The sequence below is a fragment of the Telmatherina bonti genome (assembly GCF_933228915.1).
Source record: "Telmatherina bonti genome assembly, chromosome: 8".
NCBI classification, from domain to species: Eukaryota; Metazoa; Chordata; class Actinopteri; order Atheriniformes; family Telmatherinidae; genus Telmatherina; species Telmatherina bonti.
The window spans coordinates 31,226,408-31,252,024 of NC_136626.1; the positions used below are offsets into that span (position 1 = coordinate 31,226,408).

The following is a 25,617-nucleotide window of genomic DNA, read 5'->3' on the forward strand; positions in this document are numbered from 1 at the left end:
ATTGCATTTTAATACCTGGTTAAAAAAACTTAATTTTTTCATGTTTAAAACCTTAAAATGAAAAGAAGGTGTGCTGGCACGTTTACGCTGACTGTACATATACAGACTTAACCCCTTCATCCCTGATATGTGTCGTTTTTTTATTCATACTGTTTCTGAGACTTCTTGCCTTTCTTCATGGTTAAAACCTTCCTCAGAAATCTGTCGCATACGATCTGGTTAGGGCTGTGACCATACGCTTTCGTCCCGATTCAATTAGATTCTATTTTTTTGGGTGCCGCTTCGATTTAAATTGCGATTCTCACAATTCTTTGATATTGCTAATTTATTTTGGAGATTAAAAACAAAAAATTGTATAAAACTTTTTGTTTTCCTCGTCAATTTTCTTAATTTCAATTAGGAAAAAACAACACAGGAGCCAGACCACCATTCTGCTGCTATAATCCCCAAGAAGGCAAGTAAAAAGATCAATAAAAACAATAAAAATGACCCAAAAATTTTTTTATAAAAGATTATTTTTATTTATTTGAAAAAAAATCTATTTTTTTAACAAGAAAAAATCTAATTTAAAATTGTGAAGCAAATCCCAATTATCGATTCGATTTTCCCATCCCTAAATCTGATGCTTGTCTCCCTAGTTGATACGTTGCTGTTTTATTCTACATGTGATTAGTGATCAATCAACCATAGCAATCAACCTAACATGCACGTCTTTTGGGTGGGAGGAAGCTGGAGTACCTGGAGAGAACACACGCATACACAGAGAGCACATGCAAACTCCCCACAGAAAAAACACTGTTCAAACCCCAACCTATCCCCCGACCCCCACCCCACCCCTTCCAAGCCGAGTCTCAAACCAGCGACCTTCTTGCTGTGAAATGAAAACCACTACACCACTGTGTGTAGTCGTATAATAATTCTGTCAATGACAAACTACACATATATGCAGATTGTTTTTTGCTTTTCTTCACATTTTTGTTGAAGGGCCAAATAGAAACATCGCATTAGACAACTGAAATTTCCCATCCATCACGTCTTTAAAGTGTTTTTATTGTTATATATGTTATATATAACAATATATGTTTATTGTTATTGAATATATGACCTCCATCAAGGCAAAGGTCATGTATCCAGCAGCGTCAGTTTGTCTGTCTGTCCGTCCGTCTGTCTGTCTGTTGGCAACATAACTCAAAAAGTCTTGGATGGATATTTGTTACATTTTCAGGAAATCTCAGAAAAAAGGAATAAGGAGTAAGTGAATAGATGTTGGGGTGATTCAGATCACTGCCTTGATCCAAGAATTTTTTAAAGGTTTCTTCAGAAGATAGTAACAGCTTCTAACTCAACAAATAATAACCACAATCATTGCAAATAAATAAACGAATAAATGGTAATAATAATAATAATACAGTGGCTCAGTGACGGGCTGGTCTGAGTTCTTCTAGTTTCTGATGACTCCAAATCTTTTATTAGGATAATTTGAGTTATTAAAAAGGTTTCAAAGAGTCTAGAAAAAGCACAAAGCTAAAAAACAAACAATAAAACAAGGATAAGTGCGATAAATAAAAGTGTGTTGTGTTTAAAAGGTGTATGATGAGAGTTCAGTCTAAAATGGAACAAAGCAGAACAGAATAAATACCCTTCATCTCATGTGATAGTTTTCTTTATTGTCCATGTTTAGATGTATAAATAGTCTACTTTAGCATTTGAGTGTCTTATTGATATGATTTAGAAATAACCCTGCATGGACAACACATGTTGTGTGTTTCCACAAGCTGGGTGGAGCTTAGAAGTAGTTCAGGGAGGAGCCTTTTCAGCCAGTCAGGTTGGAGCCACCGTGGGTACGGAAGCACAGCAGTAGAGAACGCTGCGCAGCAGATAGCTCAGAAACCCACCACCAGGAGCTTCTACATCATGACTTCTGAAACAAGTCAAACTGTAACGGTGAAAACTGAGGAGGCAGCAGCTGCTGCTCCGGATTCAGCTGCAGCAAAAGGAAGCTGGAAGGTGAGAGATGGCGAGCTCATGAACCATTGCGCGAATCTACAATGGTACTTTACCTGTTTCTTCGTGTCTTCCAGTGCCCCTTGAGTGATGCCCATGTCCACAGAGAAGATGTGAGGAAGGTTTGGAAAGAGTGCCAGGAGGAAAGCTTCTGGTACAGAGGTAATCCCTTTCAGACGTCCAGGAAATCCATGCATGTTTGTCACTGATCTTTATCATTAAGAGAATCTAGAAGCCCGCAGACGGCTCAAGGTGAGAAGTCGGATTTGGGATTGTTCTCTCATGTATTGCACAAGTCTTTCATTGTAGAGGGAGTGGAGTAGGAGCTCATCAATCAATGCCTTCGTCCACTTAAATGTGTGTTTACATTCCTCGTTTTTTTTGTTGGGGCCCCAAAACGAGCTCCCATGTTAAGTTATCCATGCTTAGTATTTTTCATCCTTTTTCGGTGAGATGATCAAGTCTCACGAATTCTGGAAAGATCAAAACGACTTAGCAATGACTGAATAAACTTTCTGTCAGGTTAAGGTTGGGTGGAGCGCGGCTGGGAGTTCCATCAAGTGGCACAAATCCTAACGAACGCATTGATTTATTTAAAGAATGACGAAACTAACAAGTGATTTTTCTCAACATGTCAGATCTGTGCTCATATAGCTCTAATTCCACTTTAAGAGAAGACCCTCGACAGGCGACAAAGTGAAAGCAACTCACAAGCTGCATGGAGGGAAACTCTGTGGTCACCTTCAAAGAGTTCCCAAACAGAAAATTATCCGTGTTTTATGTGACAACACCTCATGGTCTCGATCCTCTCTCCTCTGCTCACCATCAGCCGTGCAGCTGCTGCTCGCGTTCTCTCACCGAGCACTTATGTAAACATGAAACGGCAACAATCCCTACTTTATGCACTCGTCCTTTCCCTCTCAAATTAGACGGGAACAACTGAATCTCGCCGCTACGAAGGTCAAAGATCAGTCTGATTGTTGTCTGAATGAGCACAGTGTGATGAAATCAAGGCGGGAAGGACCGAGTCTTGCTTCATCAGACCAAGCCCCTCCGTCCGTCCCTCATCTCTGTTCTGAAACCCCTGACATGTTACCGCTTTGTGTTTTGACTAAATGTGTAGAAGATCATTTAACTTTCTATATTCCCACAAAGCTTTGACTGATCTGACCATCATTTCTCTGATTTCCACGTTTAGCTCTTCCCCTCTCGCTGGGCAGCATGGCCGCCACCGGGGGTCTCATCTACAACGGTAAAAGCTTTTAGTGTCTGTTCTTCTTTTGTATCATTAGAACAGATAAAGCAGCTTTCTGTAACTTAGGTTCTCTCACCATGTAGGTATCTGGAGCTCATCAAAGAGATTTGGACCCTTTCCAAAGCTGGCAGGTTTGTGTCATGCGTCATAGTGGACAGTTTGGATGAGATAATCGACCTCTGACCCAAATGTGTTCCCCGTCTAGTTGCTGGGATCCTTGGGTATGCAGTGGGAAAAGCTTCCTATGTTGGAATGTGCAGAAGCAAGTTTCAGGAGCTGGGTATTAGAGATGGACCCGGATTCGGACCCTGGTCGAGGAAAGGTCACCCTGGTCACGGACACAGGTGGAGAACACACTGCCATCATATTGTTCATTAATTAGCAGTTTCTGTGAATGGAAATTGACACACTTGGAAAAAAAAACTATACTTTAACTTGCATTTTGGTGACAAAGATAAAAGATTTATCCTCAAATGAGTTTTTTTTCAATGATTCATCCGTGAAGTTCTTACTCCACCTATCGCCATTGCTACTCTGCAGCCAAGCAGTCATAAAAATAAACTCTTCTCCATGACATTACTCTTTTTATGATGTACAGCCTTATATTGTGTATTTTTTTATATATATATATATATATATCTATATATATATATATATATATATATATATATATATATATATATATATATATATATATATATATATATATATATATACATATATACATTTTTTTTTCTTTATTTTTAAAAATTAAAAAAAAAATTTGTGTATCTTTATAAAATTTTCTTTCCTCGACAGACACTGCCATCACGTGTGTGAGGAATGTAAGAAAAAAGCTCCACCAGCGCCGACAGATCAAGCTTAAAACTAAGGTAAGTCAAACCAATGCTGACAGGGTTATAAAAGTGAACTTTTTACAGCCCTAAACATTAAAAAAATACAAAAAAAAAAAAAAAAAGTAAATAATACATCCTTTTTTTTTTTTACCACAAATCAGCCAAACATAAAGAAATGTCATGTGTGCAGGTTGGAATACCTTTAATGCATAATTAATGGATTGATTTATGTTTTTCAGCCTCGCTGTAAACGAAGAGAGAGCCACTGTCTGCATGAATCTATGAGTTTCTACATCTTCATTGATCAAAAACCCATAAACTGCTTAAAACCTTGCTGATGTCTTTGTATCTGATCTGTGGGTTTTCACCAAACATCCCCCAGGGGGCGCAGTTGTCGCGGTAATGGGATTTCTATTTTTATCTGAACGAAAACTGCTCGGTGTGCAAGAGTTCAAAGTCTGAGGTGGGGGCTGACAGAGAAGGAAAAGCTGAGATTGTTAGGTTTAGTTATCAATAACAAAATAGATACAGTATTACCTGAAATATAAAATAAGTATTACGAACAGTAATATTTTTTTTTAAATGTATTTACTTTGAGAAAACAGGTGTCGTTTAAAGGTGTCTGCCTAAGAAGATTAAAGCTATAATACTCCTAAAGAATAATATTGCAGTTCATAAAAAAAAACAAATACAATCACAGGACATTTTATTTGGTCCACCTGTTCAGTTGCTTGTTAGAACAAATTTAGAACATTTAGTCATGTAGACATGGTGAAGATGACTGGTGAAGATTGGTTTGTTGAACGTAAATTAGTGTTTCACACACAACCATCTCTAGTGTTTCCAGAGAAGGTCTGAAGAAGAGAAAATATCCAGCGAGCAGCAGTTTTTTCTGGACCAGAATGTCTGGTTGATGTCAGAGGAGAATGGGCAGACTGGTTGGAGATGATGGAAAGACAACAGGAAGTCCAGTAAGCACTGGTTCCAACTGAGATCTGCAGAACATCATCTCTGAACACACAACACGTCCAGCCTGGAAGCAGATGGTCTCCAGCAGCAGAAGACCACACCGGGTTCCCTCCAGTCAGTAAGAACTGAAACTACTGAAGGAGTAGTTTCCCCCGAATAGCTTTGTTTCTATTCACAAGATTAATATTTTAATTTGCCTTAAATTCTTCTGAGAAAAAAAAAAAAGTTTGTCAAATCTGAAATATCTGGAATTCAAAACAAATCACATTACAGTGCAAAGGAATCTGATGCACTTTTGCCTTTGTATTTATCAGCAGACTTACAACAAAGTTATTTCAAACATTTACAACCAGATGGTGGATAATTTATAAAAAATGTAAAGCAGTTGAATGTAAATTAGTGTTTCACACACAACCATCTCTAGTGTTTCCAGAGAAGGTCTGAAGAAGAGAAAATATCCAGCGAGCAGCAGTTTGTCTGGACCAGAATGTCTGGTTGATGTCAGAGGAGAATGGGCAGACTGGTTGGAGATGATGGAAAGACAACAGGAAGTCCAGTAAGCACTGGTTCCAACTGAGATCTGCAGAACATCATCTCTGAACACACAACACGTCCAGCCTGGAAGCAGATGGTCTCCAGCAGCAGAAGACCACACCGGGTTCCCTCCTGTCAGTAAGAACAGGAAACTGAGGCTACAATTCACACAGACTCACCAGAACTGGACGATAGAAGATGAAGAAACATTGCTGGTCTGATGAGTCTCCAGTTCAGCTCCACATTCACATGGTAGGATCAGAATCTGCTGGAAACATCATGACAACATGGATCAACAGACTGCTGGTAGTGTGATGGTGTGGGAGATGGTTTCTTGTCCCACTTTGGTCCCCTTAGTACCAACATGACATGGTTTAACCAGCACAGCCTACCTGAGTGTTGCTGCTGTTCATGTCCATCCCTTTATGAGCACAGTGTAGCATCTTCTGATGGAAACTTCCAGCAGGATTAGGTATAAACTGAGACAAATCTTTTTTTTTTTTTTAATAGTTTTATAGTTTATTTAACAAAAACCAACCACCAAACCACAGTTACCAGTCTCTCAGCTTATTAGCTGAAGTTGAAGTTTCCAATTCAGGTTTCCAGGACTTTGACCAAAGAACTTCAACGACGTCCTCAGATTTTTTTTTTTTTTCCTACAAGGTGATCTCTGAAACGGACATTTTCATTTATTCCCCAACCTTTTAATACATTAACCAGGATTTATGGCTTTCGTTTAGACACGAATCCTTCACTGCCAGCCAGCAGGTAGAAAGCACACGGATTCAGTGATACTTAGATCACTCTGTAGAGCAGTGTTGTGCCGTAAGAGATCATCAGGTGAGCTGTGAGAAAGGATACAATTTCACCTAACTGGTCTAAAAACTGGGCTGCGTGGTGGAATAGTGGTTAGCACTGTGGCCAAGAAGGTCACTGGTTCAATCCTCGGCTGGGGCAAGCCTTGGACAGTGGCCTTTCTTGCATGTTCTCCCTGTGTATGCATGGGTTCTCTCTGGGTACCCTGGCCTCCTCCCACCATCCAAAGACATGCATGTTGGGCTAACTGGGTACTCTAAATTGCCCATCGGTGTGAGCGTGAGAGGTTGTTTGTCTCTGTGTGGCCCTGCGAAGGACTGGCGAGCCGTCCAGGGTGTACCCCGCCTTTCACCCAAAAGACTGCTGGGATAGGCTCCAGCTTCCCCGCGACCCTTCCTCTGACCAAGCGGTTCAGATAATGAATGAATGGTCTAAAAAGCAGCTCTGTGTTCATCCAAACAGGCCCAGGTGAAAGATAATAAAATTCCTTTTTACTTTTGTTTAACTGATTTATATTCAAGACACTTTGACAAGATAAACTATATATTATAAATATGAATTTCTTTTAAAACATGTTTTTTGGTTTGTGGTGTGCCTTGGGATTTTTCAGTGAAAAAAGTGTACCCGCTGTAGAACATATTTCTTTTCCACTCTCCTTGCACTATGACCTTGAACAGTCTAATCTCCTGTACTTTACTGTAAGGGATCCTTACAAATATAATAGCAATAGAATTTATGGCTTTATAGGTAACGGCAAAACGTGTCATGGCTCCATGAACTACCTGCACAGTTCTCATTCCTCATATAGCAGAAGCCACATTTAAAATGAGTATTTTATGTTTATTATTTACCAGTTTCATAGCTAAAACCTCAGAGACTATAGATCTAAAGATCTCTGAGCCAATAGAAATGAATTTGCAGCCTGATTAGATGCAATGCTACTGTTCTCAGCATTGTGCCATTTGCATTGTAACAGCATGTCTGTTTTTTCTGACCTTCCAAACAAAGTGAACGTTTACAGGAATGTTTGTCACAGGTTTGCACAGGCCTCATGTCACTGATGAAAGATAATAAATAACCAGTTTTTCCTAATGAATTCAACAACAGTCTAACGTGTAGTTTCAAATTAATAAGCTTTATAACAGTCCAGCATCAAAACCAGTCGGGAAGAAACAGATTACATGTGATAAAAGTTACATAAATCAGAAAAATATAACAATAATGAAATTACATTAGAAATGCATGACTGATTACATTTCCATAGTTAAAGATTGCTTATTAACTTAGCAGAAGAAGGAAGGAAATTAGCTTAGCGGGTTATTTCTTTGTCAGAGAATGCCTCTTAGCAATAAATCTTATGCTGGTGGAAAAGCTGTTTGTTTCCTCTTCAAGCTGGTCACCAGCTTGCTCACACACTGCTGGAGGATAGCATCACGTCCTTCAACCAGCATTTGTCACCATTAGCCAATGGAGTTGAGTTGGTCACTCGGGCACAACCAGCGCACAAAGCCGATCCCACCAGTGTTCAGTGGGGATGAGGTCAGGACAGCAGCCACTCCCAGGTTCTGGAGGTAAACGTGATCCTTGGCGGTGAGTTTGGTCTCACACTGTGGAAATATGGGGTTGTTCTCCATACCTTTGCAATGAGATGGCTTTGTTTGACGGCAGCTGTGTTTTTCCAGTGAGTAAGATGCCGTCCCACACCACCAAACTGCCCCCACTGTTACCCTGTCGTTGCAGCAATCGTCATAGCGTTCTTTAAGCATGAGAGATCATATTTCTCCAGTTTTAGCCTCTCTTCATTGGCTGCCTGTTGAATCTAGAATAGAATTTAAAATCCTTCTCCTTACATATAAAGCCCTCCACAACCAGGCACCACTATATATCAAAGACCTCATTGTTCCTTATATACCAACCAGAGTACTTTGTTTGCGGACTGCAGGCTTACTTGTGGTTCCTAGAGTCTCAAAGAGCTGAGCAGGAGGCAGAGCCTTTGGTTATCAGGCCCCTCTCTTATGGAATAAGCTCCCAGTTAGTGTTAGGGAAGCAGACACCCTCCCCACCTTTAAGACTAGGCTGAAGACTTATCTTTTTGATAAGTCCTATAGCTAGGGATGGTTAGCATCCCTTAGTTATGCTGCTATAGGTTTAGACTGCTGAGGGACATTTCCTGATACACTGAGCTTCTTTCTTTTTCTCTTTATCTCTTTCTTTTACCCCCCCCCCCCCCCCCCCCCCCCCCATAACAGTGTTGCATCATTAACATGTATGTCTCCTGTCTCAGCAGGTCTCCCTGGCCGGGAGTAGCAGTTCCTGTTGTCTGTTGTCTTTCTGTCCTCTTCCCCCCACACAGCAGAGGCAGATGGCTGCCTGTCCTGAGCCGGGTTCTGCCGGAGGTTTCCTTCCTGTTAAAAGGGAGTTTTTTCCTTCCCACTGTTGCCAGTGTGCTTGCTCAGGATGGGAGATTGAGTTGGACTCAACTCAATCTGTTGGTTTCCTTATATAGGCTGTTATGAATTGGCCTTCATTATGTTTTCCCCTCTGTCTGTAAAGCGTCTTGAGATGGCATTGCCGTGATTTGACGCTATATAAATAAAGTTGAATTGAATTGAATTGAATTAAGTCTTCACTACACTTTCTCCCGACAATCCCACAGCTGTAGGCAGAATCTAAACCTATAGCTTAACATAACACCCCTCCACATGTAGATGTTCCAGAGCACATGCTGTTAACACCAGTGTAAATGGGCCTGAAGGTGACGAGTAGTCATGGCAGTCAATAGCATTAGCTAATAGAATAAGTTGTTTGGGCACAACACACATACTCAACTTAGCTGCGTATCCCACAAATGCATTTTCCTTACAAATCTGCTATTGTGTAAAAAAGGAAATCAACAGTGAATTAAAGTAACATTGGTATAACAAAGAAATAGTCCATAAAAATTAATCTCTTTCACTGATTTTTAGCAAAAACTTTCAGAGTAAATGGCAACTATAAACATAGTTATGTGATAGAGAAAGCTCATCCTCTCTTCATTGTAAGGTTTTATTCGCCAGCCCATGGTGAAAATCTTCTAGTCCTGACCCCATCATGAAATGAGGCATATATCATATCAGATAAACAGCAATGCATGAAGACTGCACCATTACTTCTTTATTTTTGCAACTAAAACAAGACTGAAATGCAGAAGCAGTGTGTGTGGGAAAAAAAAAGAAGTACATCTCATGAATCAGTTGCACAATAGCATGAAGTCATATTGTTGTCTGTTTTATGTTTTTTTTTTTTCTTCGTTTGTTTGTCATAGGAATTTCTTCCTTTGCACTTTCCAATGTTGCTTCAATTATTATAAGTTTGCAGCATTGGCTCATGCACAGCTCTCTTATAATCCCGCCAAAACATTTCAGTTGGGTTGGGGTTTGGACTTTGACTGGGTCATTGCAACATACTTTGATTCTTTGACATTGTATTCCTGGCATTGATCCAAAAATGTTTGCAGATATGTGCTGCCATTTTTGTTTTAGAGAGAAAAGACTGGCTTAAAAAATCTTTCAAACCAGTCAAACTTGTTCAGTCTTTTACTTTAACCCTAACCCCTGGCATTTAACATGTGTAGTCTGATGTGGTTTTCTGGCACATTTCATGCTCTGACCCTGTGGTCAACTTGACAGGGCATGGTTTTTTCCTCATCAGAGATTTTATTTACCTAATTTACAGACTTGTTGCAGACTTTTTTCTAATCATGTCCTGTTATTTAAAACTTGGAAATCAAAATTGAAGGAGTAGTTTCCCCCGAATAGCTTTGTTTCTATTCATAAGATTAATATTTTAATTTGCCTTAAATTCTTCTGAGAAAAAAAAAAAGTTTGTCAAGTCTGAAATATCTGGAATTCAAAACAAATCACATTACAGTGCAAAGGAATCTGATGCACTTTTGCCTTTGTATTTATCAGCAGACTTACAACAAAGTTATTTCAAACATTTACAACCAGATGGTGGATAATTTATAAAAAATGTAAAGCAGCTATTACTATAAATAATGGCATTAGGAAAATGCTTGTTATGAAAAGCAGTTGTTAACAATAGGTATGGCAACGCCGAATTATCCAATGGGCATTATGGGCACAGGCCCAGGGGCTCACGCTCACTTGGGGCCCATGTAGGGCAAACGCCAGCATTTTGGACATGAAACAAAATGTCATAAAAGCTAGATAGTTATACCACGTTGTCTAGTGTATTGCTATTGGTACCACTGGCTGAGTGTTAGAAATGTAGTTTCACAGTGTATCATTCCCAAGGGGGGCCCTGGAACATGCACAGGCCCAGGGGCCTGTGGACTTTTAATCTGGCCCTGCTCTTACAAATAGTCAATGGTGCCTTACAGTCAGTTTTCACCATAATAATTAAAGGTAGAAAAGGAATAAAGCTCTTATAATAGATACAATTACAAGGCAGTTTCCCTAACTGTATCTCCTTCATCGGTGTATCCCGGCGAAAATAACAAGTTCATCCACGTGAATGCCAGCCTCCAAAACAACGTCATCCAATCAACAGGTCATCTTCTTTAGCGAATTGTTGATTGACAGCTTACAAAACAAATAGGAAAAGGCATTTCACGTAGGCGTATACCATCTCAGCCAATCATAATGAAGCAGGTGGGACTGACACGCTGTCGTCTGTTCTGACTCTGACAGTGGACCCCTTCCAACGCAGACACACACAGACTGCAACAAAAAAAAAAAAAAAAAAAAAAAAAAAAAATCACACCACTACGCAAATCCTTCCAATGGAGGAGGGCCAGGACGTTGAAGCAGCTTGTTCGGCACATGAAAAGAACCTCTGCAAGCTATCGACTTAGCTCAGTTAAAGGGAGAAGCAGCAAAAAGTTGTGAGTAACATCTCCATTATGAACTATGGTGTAAACGAAGACATGTGGTTTTTGATTTTTGACGTAGTTAACGTTGACTTGCGCCAAGTTTCGTTGTTAACTTTGCCGTAGAGATCAACGTTAGCTCCCCAGCTGAGGGACCAGAACTGGCTGTGTGTAGCATGCTAAAGGAGTTTGCTTTTCCTGCTACTGTGAGTTAGTCGCTTTCCTACCTTGCTAAAATGATATTATACAGTGCTCAGATAGTTTTAGTATATACAAGGCAGCAAGCGAGGCAGTTCACATGAAATAATGTTTGGATGTTGATTTTTAACTAATCGTTTACAAGCTAAAGCAAGTTGCTGCTGCTAGCTGCTAGTTAGCTTCTTGCTCAACACAAGCAGTTTCTGTAGCAACCTGGCTAGCTGCTAACTAAAGGCTACCATGATGAACATTACTTTGCTGTGCGGTGCCAGTTCTCCTTTTGGCTACAATTTTGTTCTTTATGTTAACCAAGCACCATAGCACAAATTTAACGAACTTGCTCGGTATGTTTACTTAGATTTAACCCAGTCATGTTCAAGGTGCTGGCTTTCACATTTGCAGACAAAGCTGCAAAATACAGTTGTGCTCATATTTATTCATTCCCTTTCATTAAAGAAGGGGGAAAAAAACAGCTGCCTGTAAAATAAGATTAAATTGACTAAAGTAATAATAATGATATTGTACAAGCTCTGGTCTGTCCTAGGATAAGCTATGTCAGGTTCACATCTAATATCTGGAAAAATTGGCACTCCTGCCTATATTTGTAATTCTTCTTGTATTGCACTTCTTCTTTTATTGTAGCTACCATTTTATTTTTTCCATTTGATTTTATTTAATTTAATTTTTTCTATTTTTATGGTCCTGGATTATGTGTCCTTAATAAAGCTTGAACTGAAATAAATAATTTAAAAAAGAAAATCATTACATTATTTTCTAATTCTGGTTCAATAGAAATATTTAAAAAAACAACAACAACAAACAAATAAAATAGTATATTACATATTACATCACTCATAAACTGATATTTTGTTGAACAATCATTTAATGTTTCCACTACAGTCAGGTGTTTTCTGTTCCTCTCAGTCAGACTTCTACACCTGTTGACAGGTATTTTGTCCCACTGTTCAACAGAAGTGCTTTTATTTGTCCAGGACCAATTTGTTTGTTTGTTTGTTTTTCATTCTTCAACTCAATTAAATGAAAAAATAATGTCTTATATTACTAAACTATACTTTTGCAAATTTTTAGTTATTGTTCCTTTTTTAAATCTCTAGTTATTTGAGTGACTGTTGTAAATTCAGCATTTTCTTTAATGAAAGGGGATGAATACATATGAGCACAACTGTACGTGTTCTGTTTTGATGATTTCCCAAAAACGTTTTGGTCTGTGTCTGGTTGTTTGGTTTGTTTAAGGGGACTAACCCCTACCGTATCAGAGCATTGGGGCTAACCCGCACCAGTGAGCAGAATGTCAGCTCTGCCTCGTGGACTTCAGGTTTCATGTTCAGACTGCATCAGGCATAAAAACAAAACATTTCTTGTGAATTACTTGGATCCAAAGAGGAGCAGACAAAGAGGAATCTGGTTAGTTTGATGTGTGGCTGGAAGAGGAGATGAGGAAGGCGTACGGACAGATGAAAAGTTATGTATGCGTTATCAGCATGGATGCTCTGAGTGTTGGAAACTTTGTGGTTCATATAAAAGATAGATCAAAACCTACACATGTACATTTTTTAGTTAGAATAAAAGTAAGAAAATATGAGGTATTGTCACCTCACTTTTTTTTTTTTTTACTCATGGGTTGTGTTAAAAACTTTTAATGATGTGACACTTGTGAGATAAACACAAAGTATTGCAGGACTGCACTAACTGGAGTAGAGGGCTATTGATCTTTGCAACTGGCTGACACCCACCCGTCCAACCACCTCCTTCCCCCTGCCACGATAAGCCTTTGATGGCAGTGCAGATGTGTGGTTTATTCTCCTGTTCATGCACCAGCTAGACAGAATCCCCATAGATTGCACATAGACATCTATCTGTGATTATCTAGGGCAAAATTCCAGTGAATTAGTGTTTATCTTAATCTGGTAAGACATTAATGGCATTGGAGAGTATGGTGATGGAAAACCCAAGCCATGTAAAACGCCCCCATAGTGGCCTCCCACTAAGCTGCCCCCTGCAAGGATTAACTGTTAACTCAGCATTTTGGAGACAACTGCAAAAATGATGTACAACAAAAACAAAAAAATACATTTTGGTTTTGTAAACTTGAACGTGAAATAATCTTGTTAGCCTCACATATTGCATATTTTAGAGCGGGTTGATGTATTAAGTCTGCAACAGTGATGAGTTGCTTCCAGTTTTTAGGTGTATTTATCACTAGTTAAATCTTCAAAGCAGTTTGTCTGGTTTTACTATTTGAAAGTTTTTTTTTCTCCGTTTCCTACTCCACTTTCTCAGCGATTGGCATTTGTAGATGAGCCTGAAACTGCACAAGAGTCTTAGCCAGTTGTTTTTCTTGAATCACCTCTTTCCATGCAGAACAAGTAGTTTGTCGTAGTAAATTGTGTTGCAGCTTTTTTTTTTTTTTAAAGGAATTTCTGTGCATATGAGCGCTTATCCAAAGCTTACCTGATCAGCTGGATCCCAGTGAATGTGTTTGCTTCTAGAAATGGTTAAATTAAAATATATTTTTAAATATATATATATATATCACATGAATGTTAAGCATGTTAAAATAAATCGGTTTTGAAAAGGTGTTTCTTAATGTCTGTAATTTAACTGTTGTGAAGCTGTTTGGACATGAAAACATCCTCTGCATCTCTCTGATCTTCATTCAGATAACTTCCAAAGGTCTTTTCCTAGTGCAGAATAAATTAGTACACATCGTTACTAACTCTGAGTTAGGCATTCTTGTCTTTTATTGCATTGGAAGACTTGGCACGATGTCGTGCACGATGATGACTGAGTCTAGCTAGAAATAACCTATAATTGAGCCCTGCTGAGCGAGATTATCCTTGGCCTCAGGAAAGAGGGTTTGGCGCATAATTGATGTTTGGGTCAGCCTTTGCCAAAGAAACCACCTCGTCTTTGCCCTCAAGATGGCCTCAGCTAAGTTCTCTATGCTTCTGACATGTTGACGATACAATAATGCAACATTTTTATTGGCTGTATAGATGTCCTTTTGGAGGAAGACGGAAACAAGAGACTTGTCTTATTAATCCTGTTAAGAAGTCTGTTTATTTGCTTCCATTCCCAGTCGGAAGAAGCCATGATGTTTCGGTTTAAGAAGTAGTGATTACAGCAAGCCAGGCCTGTCATTTAGTGTTGGAGGGATGTAGCCAGATATAGCCCCCCCCCCCCCCCCCCCCCCCCCCCCTTCTTTTTTTTTCTTTTTGTCCAAATTAACTGTAGCTCAGTGCCTGTTTCTGAGTATAATCTGGTCCAGTTTTGTAAGACAAGTATAGTGCATTGGTCTCTGTAGTTGGTTTTCTAAACTCATTGTTTGACAGTAATTAATTTAAATGGAATAATCAACTTTATGGAAATGTTTCAGGCCGCTGGAAGCTGATATGTGGTGGAATGGAAAAGGGAGCAGCGCAAATTAAGACAGGACAGTGTTGTCTTTGTTGGAGTTATCTACAATTTCCTGAACGGCCTATCAGCCTCCTGCTCGCAGCATCCTCCCTGTGTGCTGGACTGAGAAAGTTGCAGAGCAATATTAACGGATGAACTTGAGTTAAACATTGATCTGATCTGTGTTGTTCCGCTGACCTTTTAGCTTTCCTCCGAAAATGCACTGAAATCCAAGTCTACATGTTTAAAGGTGAACATGCAGAGATAGGGAGTTGTACTTATTTACTGTAAAAACACTTTTTTCTGAAATTAGACAAGATTACACAGAGAGAAAAGCATCTTTGACTTAAATATAGAGCACAAGCTTAGATTGCGGCTTGATAGCTGCTACAGCACAGGACGTGCGTAGAGTTGGCTCAGTTGTTTTGTGGTCACATTTTTTTGTGTTTTGGAGTCGCTGTGTTGGAACAGGAAGTCAGATGTATTATTCACAGGTTTTTTCAGCGTGAGAAGCGACTGATGGTGCCTGGGTTTCTTTTTTTTTTGGCTTTGTTTGTGGTGGGTAGGATTAGGTATGTGTAATGGTATGTCACCATGACAAGACTTTAAGGCCATGAAGGTTTCAGTTATGTTTTGACTCACTATCTTTGCTGACCTGTTCTCACCATCTGTCCACTGTGTTGGTGTGCTGTGGAAGTTCTCACACTTTAACTTCTGTCTGGCTGCTGTGACTAAGGCCTAGTGCTTCCTTCCTTTGTTTGACTGTGGTTTTAAAAGAAGTTTCTTGTGTTCTATACAGACTTTATTTAGGTTTGATGTAATTGGATTATGTTTATGAAGCTCTCTTCCTATAAAAAAAAAAAAAACTCTGAGTCAGAAACTTACAATGACCACATTTGATATTACTTGACTATAAAAGGAGCTTTTTTGCTGAAATGATGAAAGAGGACTTTCTGAAGCTCCCAGTGCTTATGTAACAGCCTTTTGGATGTAACGGTAATCTTCAGATTATTACTCTGCTCAGGAGGAGGATTTAATCCTGTCTCGATTCAGATCAAACCGGGCTGAAGCCAACTGTAGGCTGACATATCACTTTGTCGTGACCAAGGATGAACTGTCCAGCAGCACCCTGCCTGTGCAGCCCTATTATTAGTCTGAGGTGTATTTAGATGCTCAAAATGTTCTATTAAATCCTACATGAGTTTCTGAGTAATTTCAGATTATGCTAATATTGACACTGAAGAATCCAAGAAATATTTTTATATTTTTGATCCACCTATTATTTTATTTATTTATTTATTTATTTTATTTTTATGTAGTTGTGTATCCAGAACCTTTTAAACCTTTGAAGCATATTCATCATACAGGCATAATTTTTCAGGACAGCCTCGGTTTTCAGATTATAAGGCTGTTGATCTTTGGCTGCTGGTGATTCAACATTACTGTCAAATTATCCAATTGGTCAAAGCTTGGCAGGTTGGCTTGCAGATCTCTTAGCAAAATAGTAATGATGGGAGTTAAAATTGTGATAAATAATAGGGGTGTAAGAAAGTATTGATATGTCAAAATATTACAATATTTTGTGTGACAATATTATATAAATATTCAAAAGCACTGTATTGGGGGGGGTCTGGTGTTCTGGTAGAGTTTTAAGGGGTAAACTGTTATTTTTGTCAAGTAAATATTCTTGTAATTGGAAATGTTTCGATGTTTGTCTGCTTTAATATCAAATCAAGTTTTTTTGTAATTTTTAAAAAAAAGATTTCATCTTTGATTCAGGTTCCTGTGTGGCTCTCCTGTCTCCTTCCATGCGCTGTCCCTGCTCTATGGCCTTAAGGTGAGTTGCGGGGGTGAAGTGGGTTGCATTCCACTGTGGGCTGTTGTTTTGGTTTTACAGCAACTCTTAGTTAAGCACTGTGGGAAAGGACGGGGTATTTGCTAAATCTGTTTGTTTTGCCTAATTCTGTATGTGGCAAAGTAGTTTTTCTGGCTGGCATTTGCTGTCTTGCGTCATTCATAAACTGCAATGTCCATGCAGCAGTGTTGAGGTGAGAAAGGCCTCATTTAGCTCAGCCTGCAGTATAATACTTGCACAACACTTTGCTTTTCAGGCCATCTATAGAAAAGGTACAGTATGTTGAGACCACAATAAGCAACACACTGTCAGAAAATGTTTGTGCAAACTGTTCCTCTTCCACATTTTACAGTTTTTGTGAGATGTTTGGTTTGTGCGCATGTCACCATGAACTGGTGATGTCAATCTATGAAAGCAAAAAGCAATGTAACGTTAATCAGAATGTCTTGTGCTGATTAACATCACATCATTTTGATCAGTTTCTCCTAAATTTAGACTGGTGCTGGTATTTTAAATCATTTTTTAAATATTTGGTCTAAAATCCTTCAGATAGATTTGAAAAATGGGAGGTCTGTCAGATTTGAAAAGAAACAAAAAGGAATCATAAAGGAGGAAAAGTGGGTTCAGATTGTTGTATTTATGTTTGGATCATCCCATAACAAGGTCCCAAAGACTGACCAAGCATATCTAGCAAGAGGCTGTGACCAGTGGCGTAGTCAGCATTGAGTATACCCACTTCTAAACCCCTGTGAGGCGCATTTACAGTTACAATCGTCTCAACACATGTAGCTACGCCATCCAGCAGCTAAGCTAAGGTTACCTTTGCTACACTGGTGCAGTTAGTCAACAGCTGCTTTAACTTTAGCCTGAACATAGACAAAATAAAGCTATATGTAAGTCTATGAGCCTGTCTCACTAGTCTGTAAGCCAGTGTTGGTTTATTCATTTCATAACTCTTCCTCCCAGAAACCGAAGTGCAGAAATTCTGTGAAAATTAGCAAATATACTGATGGATTTTTTAAGTAGACTACATTGAGTCTTGTCACTTTCTCTGAACCAGCATTTTTCTGAGCTACTTTTTTCTGTTTTTAAAATGAGGACAAAACATCACTTCTTGATGGATCACTGCAACACTGGCTGTAACTAATATACAGTTTAACTGTGTTCCACTAAGCAGTGTTTGGTTGAATTATGTGCTGAGATATTATTGTGTTCTTTGGAAGATTAGATCTGTCTCACAGTAGGTCTGGGGATCATTTCAATGCAGGGTCTGGTTAGGTCACATTCTAACATTCCTCAGCAGTGACAACCAAACTCTGTGTGTTGCATCACAAGTGTCATTCAGGACTGGGCAGGTCCAGCTTCATCTTTGTCTCAGTTTCACAACGCTTAATTCTGTTTTTTGTTCCTGCTTGCAGATGGAGGAACTTGTTATTAGTGTAACTAATACATTCAGGGACCTGATCTGTAAATTTAAAGGTAGACGGACCAAGTAGCAATGTTCAACAGGTATGTTTCAGTGGAGGGATTGGATGGTGTGTTTTAGTCAGGAATAGAACAGGGAAGAACAAGTTCTGCCTGTGATGGACTGGCGACATGTCCAGGGTGTACGCTGCCTCTTGCCCAGTGATTGCTGGGATAGGCTCCTGCTTCTTCACAACCCTTACTTGGACTAATTGGTTAAATAAATTGATGGAAGAATGGGCTCTGATGGGAAAGGGACTTGTTTAACGGTAGAGAGTGATGTTATTTTGATCGCCACTGACACTTTGTTCCTCGACATTTAAAGAATCTCAGCTGAGTATGGACTATTCACTTTTATGCAACCATTGGTGGCTTCAAAGTCTTCCATTGTTTTCATGCCTTCACGTTGCACATGTGTGCACACTTGTCAGGTTCTTTTTGGAACATGGTGAAGGTAAACTTTTTGTTTAAAACAACAAAAACAGGAGAAAGAAATTAAAAAATAAAACTGGCATGTTTATTACTGACATCCATCTTTTATTAAAACCCCTCTGTAAGTGGTTTTAATAATATTTCTTTTCAGAAATAGTTGAGAAATATTTTACAAACAATGTAACACTTTGGCCCAGTCGTATCCTGAAGCGTGTGCTGGTTGAACCATTAGAGGGCAGTACAGCATTGTGTTGGTGCTCAGCTTGCCTGACATGAACCTCAAAACTGTTTACTCACAGTCGGAGGTGGAGTTGCAGTTCAGATTTATGCATACCCAGACTGATCACAATGGCCGTAGTAGATTTAATGCTGACAGCGAACAGCGCAGCCCCCTCAGCTGACTGCAGAACAAAATCTTTCTCCTGGGCCCTAGCCCACTAGTTTTCCTGTTTTCTCCGGTTTGAAAGCAGAGTGAGGCCGAAGCGGGTGGGACCCAGAACAGCCTAGGAACTCTGCACATTGTTCCCAGAGCTTCCTCTTCCACATTCCTGGACTGATTGGGATGTGGGCCTCCTGTGCAGGGGTATTGTTCTAACCCAACAGCAGCACAGACCTGGCCTCAGCAAACCGCAGCTGCCTCCACCGACCATTGTGGTGCTCCAGCTTAGTGATGGCTATCTTTGCCTCTTCAGTGTCTCTCTTTCTCTGACTCGCGTAGTGTTTCTTAGTTAGATCTGTTGTCTCAGCCTCTTTGCATCTTTGCTGAGGTCTCAATATTGAATTATCTCAACAAATATCCTGCTATAAAAAGCCATTTTCTCCACAATTTATTAGTTTGTTTTTTTGGTTTTTTTTTTTTTTTTTTTTTAGTGCTTATGTTTTCAGCTTGTTGGCATATCTTTAAGGTATGCTGATCATTAAGGTATCAGTTAAACATCTAAAGTAAATTATTCCAGTTTGGCACAAACATTTATTTAGTAATAAAGATAAACGTGAGATTTTGATATTCAGACGTCAAGAAATCAGAGATCATGTATGACCGAGATTAAGTGAGTTAGTTTGTTGGTTAATAGTTAAATCCATGAACTCCGAGCATACATGTTTTTTTTGGCTGTGATAAGTCTTTGTGCACTAATTAGGGCAAATATTTTTGGCATTTAATTATAGATGTTTTGCTCAATCTTTTTTTAAAAATATTATTCCAGTAATTATAATATTTACTTTTGTTTTGTCATCCTAGTCAGACTCAAGGCTTGCTGGCGTATTTGGCATGAGCGGAGTAGCTTCTCCCCAAAAAAATGATCACTGTCACTTTTAGGTTTATGTTGTGATTTGGAACTCATATTTAAGAGAGATATTAATGGTACAAAACTATTCCGGTGCAGATCCAAGACAGATTTTGGTCACTGACTTGAAGTAGTCAACACAACATGCATTTCCCAGCCATCACTGAGCTGGATCATGCCACCACTGTTGGATCTTGTTATTTAACAGGGTCCAAAGCGCCTTCACTTCTTTGGGACAAATCAACGTCATGCTGAAATTAAACAGGAAAAAAAGTTGTAAGTAGCAACTAGAAAAGAACTCTGACAGCACAGACTTCTGCCACTAAGCTAATTTCCACCTGTATTGTGACTTCAACCCCATTTTATAGTCTTGCAGTTATTTTATACACACAAAACATACCTTTTAGCATTTGAAATGACAATGTTAGTAGCCAAATATTCATCAAAAGCACAGCAACCTTGTTACAGTTCTTTTATATTTATTTTAAAGACACCCTACAGAACTTTTGCCATTTTTCCCAGTGATGCGCCCCCTACCGATGGCTAATTCGGCATCCATCTTGCAAACCCTTCTGACTTGTTAGTGCTCTCCAGCAGCAGAAGACGATCTTACGATGGCTCTTGTTTTGTCCCTTTCTCTTTTTTAAATCTTCTTTCATTTCTTTGCTGAATCAGCGACGTTGCATGTTCAAAACAGCCAGTTCTTTATTTTACTGTGAAGCAAAACGTTACGTTGCGTCCCAGTTGTAAAAGTTGTATAGTTTCGGTTTCTAAGCCTCGGTATGCTGCTGGGCAGCAGCATACACATGATAGATGCCACTGTGTCGTGCAACAAGTCCGGGACGCAGAGTTTTAATGTCAGAAAGTTACAGAATGCGTCTTTAACCGTTAAACAAACAACATTGATATATTTACAAAGAATAGTATTTAGATATGTGAGAATAATGATATTGCCTAAAATCCTTCCAGATTAACCTACAAATTTAATGGAGTCTAAATTAGACTCATTCTCAGGAAGAAAAAAAACAAAAACCCACAAAAATCTAGGTTTTGCATTCATTTGTAAACAGACAGACATATGTGGGGAAAAACCTAACCACCTTGGTGGAGGTAACAATGCAGGGAATGAGTGTGTCCAGACATGGTAATTCTGTTCTTCTCCGTCGGTTGCATGTCTCCTCTGCGTATTGGTTATTGAGTTTGATATCAAATCATTTCTTTTTTTTAAACTATAGTCCCCTCCTTTAATGGGATGCTAAGTACTGGGTGTCCAGTTTCTGTCCTTGAGGGCTGCATTCCTGCAAGCTTTTGCTGTTTCTCTGCTCAGACACACCAGACTCAACTTAATAAGTCATTCTGCAGAACTTCATAGACTCTTGGGTCCATTTAATTGGAATCAAGTTTGTTGGAGTGGGGAAACATTGAAAACCTCTAGTAAAATATGCACCCGAGCAGCAAGCTGATTTTTTTTTTTCCCTTCTTGACCATTACTCCATGGAGGAATTAAATAGCTATTTCTGTGTTATTTCTGAAGGGACATGTTGCTACCTATATAGATAATTAAGGGCATTTCTGGTTGCAAATTTACAGGCACAAGCATGATGGTTGGAAAAGTGGGATTTGGTAAATGGACTGTTCTTGTATAGCATTTTTCTAGTTTTTACTACTTAAAAGCACTTTCATATTACAAGCTGCATTCAAGCATTCACAAACTTGCACATCCAGCTCTTTTTAGAAGTTATCTATGCACAAATTTTCACCCAGATGTAGACACTGAGGCAACATGGTTCAGTTTTTCATCCACAGACACTTTGACATGTAATCTGGGGAAGCTGGGATCAGCTGTCAACTCTCCAACTGGCAAACGACTACTATTACTCTTGAGCTACAGCCAGAGGCTTTTTTAACACTTCCTGATTACTGATGTGAATGTGACGGGTTTGTGCACATTTTTATAAATGATTCTTTTAGGGAGGAATTTGGAGATTTTATGCAAGATTTCCTGGTTGCAAATGTTGGTAGTTTTCACAGAATATTTATGAAGTTCTGACTTGTCATACAAGGTAATAATAAAACGGTAATAAAACTTGTCCCTCCACAGATGGTGTCTGTTCTGTATTATCAAATCATTACCAGTTCCCTTTAAAATGTTAAAATCTGCTTTCAGGTTCTGTTTTAAAGCGCCTTTCCCCTTTTGTACCTTTAAAAAGCAGCTGTAGCATTGTGTACTAGTCTCCACAATTAAAGTAAGTTTCCACTTTTACCCCCAAAAAATGTTTTTAATGCAGCTCTCAACTGCAGGTTCATCCACAAATCAATACAATAAGATCTGTTCCCACTGCCGGTAGTAGTGTTATTACTTTCCCTGTTCTGATAGCTATATAGCACATAACTGGAGTCCAGTAACCACTACTACCACCCAGGGGACAAGCCTGTAAGCTACATCTTGAGTCTAGTAGTCTAGCCCAGATTCGGATTAATTATTTGGGCAGTTTATCTTTGATTGAACTAGAAAACGGCACAGCTGTAATCACACTTGTAAGTGTTGTTAAACAGGTGAAGTAGATCAGTCTTGTCTCTTTCAGTCTGAGTCATTGCTGTTGGTTGCTAAACATGTTTTTATGTGCCCACTCTTGCAACCTTGAGTGGAGCTTTCTCAAGCTTATTTACTGAGTGTTGTTCCATTTAACTCTGAGTGAGGTCCAAGCTGGTTCAGAACCACACCTACCATTTGACACAAACCTGAATGCCAGTAAAACTTGTTTGTTTGCAGGGTTTTATCCCAGTACAATTGTTATGGGGTTTATTTTTATATTCTAATGTGTATTTGTGATTTTTCTTCTTTTTTTTTTTTTTTTAAGTCTTGTTAGTCTAATCCAGTGGGTCCTGGTTGCCCTCCACCCCCAAAGAGGTCCATGAGACTTTGACTTTTTAGAGCCAATGTGATGTTAATTCAGACCATATCCACACACAGATGAGTTGAGGTCTATTGACTTTTATATCAAATGGATGTTTTATTTACACGGAACTAGTATTTAGAGATCTCAAGAACAGAAGCTTTGCACTTTTTCATTATTAGGAAATGTCTGAGAAATGCTACAATGCAGATGATTTGTCCTTGATTGAAATTAAATAGAAAAAAATAAAGGTGCTAAGAAAAAGTTGTGTAGTGCGGTTTCTCAGCCTCAGGATGCTGCTGGGCAGCAGCAACTGCATGATAGATGTCACTGCGTTATTAAACAAGTCCGGAACACAGTTTTATGGTCAGAAAGTTACATAATGCGTCTTTAAAGCAAAGCTATATGTTGACAACTTCCTTAACTTTGATTTGATCAAAGTTAAGGAGTTAGCCAGATTCATCATTTATGGTGGGAAGCTAGCTAATAAGCATAAAACTAAGTGTAGTTTCGTTATGACGTGGAGGTGTGATTCACATGAAAGTGGGCATCTGGTAAAAAAAAAAAGGTTGGGAACCGCTGGCCTAACCAGGACGTTTCTGTTGACCAAAATAGAACAACTAACTTTTTGTGGTCATATTTATGTTTCCCTTGAACTTTCTTCCTCAGTGAGTAGTGTCGTTGTTATGTGAATTATTGGATGTGTTGCATTATTGTAGGGAAGGTTGCCTAACCAGAAGCTTGGGAGTATTGTCATGTCCAGTTCATGACAAAATGATGGACCAAAAAAAAAGAGTCCAATATGTTTAATCTTTTTTTTCTCTTTCTATTTACTTCTTATCTCAGACCTTTGGCCTGATTTATAAGCAAAATCTTTCTATCATCGTGGTGATATTTTATTACACTGCACAGGGGGATTATGTCAACACAAACGTAATTCTTGGTCTTAAATGCTACCTTTTTTTTTTTTTTTTTTTTGAAACTTCATTTTGCATTAATAATTAGCCTTAGAAAACAAAAATAAGTGTTTTTAGATAATTGAAAAGGCACCTACTTTACAACTTATAGCTTTATTGATTTCATATTTGTATTAGAATGGGTCTTGTCTTAGAAGTTTACTTACTGAGCAACGTGTTGAATGTGTCTGAATGATTTCTTATATCTTTTGTTGCGGCTTCTGTGAACGAGGTATTGCACCCTTTATACATCATGACGCACTGTTAAACTGTCATTAATACACCAATTTGTGCCTTGAATTTCATTAATCAGTATTTCTTAATTTTTTTTAACTGAGAAGTACTTTCTTATGAAGTGATTTTATCATTGGCTATGTCCACAAAAACGCAGTATTTCGGCAAAAACAAGGTTTTTCCCCAAATGTTCACTAAATAGCTCCAAGTCTATATGCACTGCTTTCCAGCATTGTTTTCCATTTCGCAATGTACCTTTTTGTCTTGGATCTTGGAGGTTTGGAGCTAAATGCAGAATTGAGAGGCAGTAAGGCAGAGAAGTTGTCAAAACTATTATTTTAACAAACTGAACAGACCACGGGAAAGCAACTATCGCACACAATGAGCCAGCAAGTACTAACTGAAACCAAGAGGTATATATACACAGAAAACATAAGATACAGGTGTAATAGATGAGCTAACTAAACCCAGGTGAACGAACAAACACAAAACAAGGCTAAACTGGGAAAAACAAGGAAAACTACAAAATAAGACGGAAAACCAGAGCTAAGACAACCCACTAAAACCACTACACCATAACACTTTGGTTATTCAGTATAATCTGCAACTAGCTGTATATTTGTATGTAAACATGGAAAAAGTCCAGTTAGGATTAGCGCTCGCTCAGTCCTCGCTGCCTCAACTGTTGCCATGTAAGCAAAGGCGTAAAAGTTAGATAATGTGATGCAAGAAATACAGGTGACAGTTAAAAGCCTGGTAACCCCGTCTAAGCATAAATGGCACAGCCGGATTGGAAAAGCTAAACTAAAAGGCAAGGCAAGTTTATTTGTATAGCACATTCATGTACAAGACAATTTAGTGCTTTACAGGAAACATTAAAAGCATTACAGAAAAAAAGCATAAAATTTGGGTTCTGGATGTGGACAAACACATTCAGACACGTTTGAGTTTCTTGCTCCTTAACTTGGCACAACAAAGTCCATTATTAATTTTTTATTCATTCTAGCTGGTATAGTTAGCATAAAAAAACAACCACTAGTAAGAACTACTAATGATGTGATACTTGTCATTAATTTATTTTATTTTAATTAATCAATTAATTTTTTATTTTTAAAAACAGATAATACACATTATCATAGATTGCAAACTATGCCAGATTTAGGCAGAACTAAATTTAGTGCCCTGTCCTTGGTCACAAATGCGCAAATAAAGCCGATAAGATCATTATTTGCTGGTAATGTAAATTGTTTTTATATTCCTAAATTAGAGTTTAGTGACTTATGTTATATTGAAGTTAAGTGCCATTATAATGCCGGTCCAGTTAGTCACACTTTTAAATTAGGTCTGAAAACTTTTATTAAATTCCTGAAGAAACCATTAGTATTCATTTAATATCCAATAGACACTGACATGAAATCACAAATTTACACATTTAAGCAAATAAATATTCTAAATAAAGATTTTGTACAAGAGGAAAAAAAGGAACTGGCTCAAAAACCAAAGTAAGCCATGTGACTCCAAGCCATTGTTTCTGTTTCTGATATTAACAGATATAGCACCATAAAGGGAAATCAGACCCTAACAACCCCCTCCC

The 25,617-nt window shown here is 38.6% G+C and overlaps 2 protein-coding genes across 4 annotated transcripts in view; both read left to right on the top strand.

The window, feature by feature from the left end:
* Window positions 1–1,914: 1,914 nt before the first annotated feature.
* On the top strand, window positions 1,915–19,051 carry ociad2 (OCIA domain containing 2; the record flags this gene model as incomplete). Its single annotated transcript, XM_079245706.1, has 7 exons — window positions 1,915–2,007; window positions 2,082–2,166; window positions 3,203–3,256; window positions 3,343–3,390; window positions 3,465–3,603; window positions 16,679–16,736; window positions 18,950–19,051. The coding sequence occupies 7 exons, from the start codon at window positions 1,915–1,917 to the stop codon at window positions 19,049–19,051; spliced, it is 579 nt and encodes a 192-aa protein (XP_079101832.1).
* fryl (furry homolog, like) overlaps window positions 11,168–25,617 on the top strand; it is an 83,458-nt gene continuing 69,008 nt past the window's right edge. For 2 of the 3 annotated variants that reach the window (XM_079244938.1, XM_079244939.1), the window contains exons 1-2: window positions 11,168–11,299; window positions 16,679–16,736. The gene's annotated coding sequence lies outside the window, so the exon portion shown is untranslated. The remainder of the gene's footprint in view (window positions 11,300–16,678; window positions 16,737–25,617) is intronic. The other variant, XM_079244940.1, reaches the window with a different exon arrangement.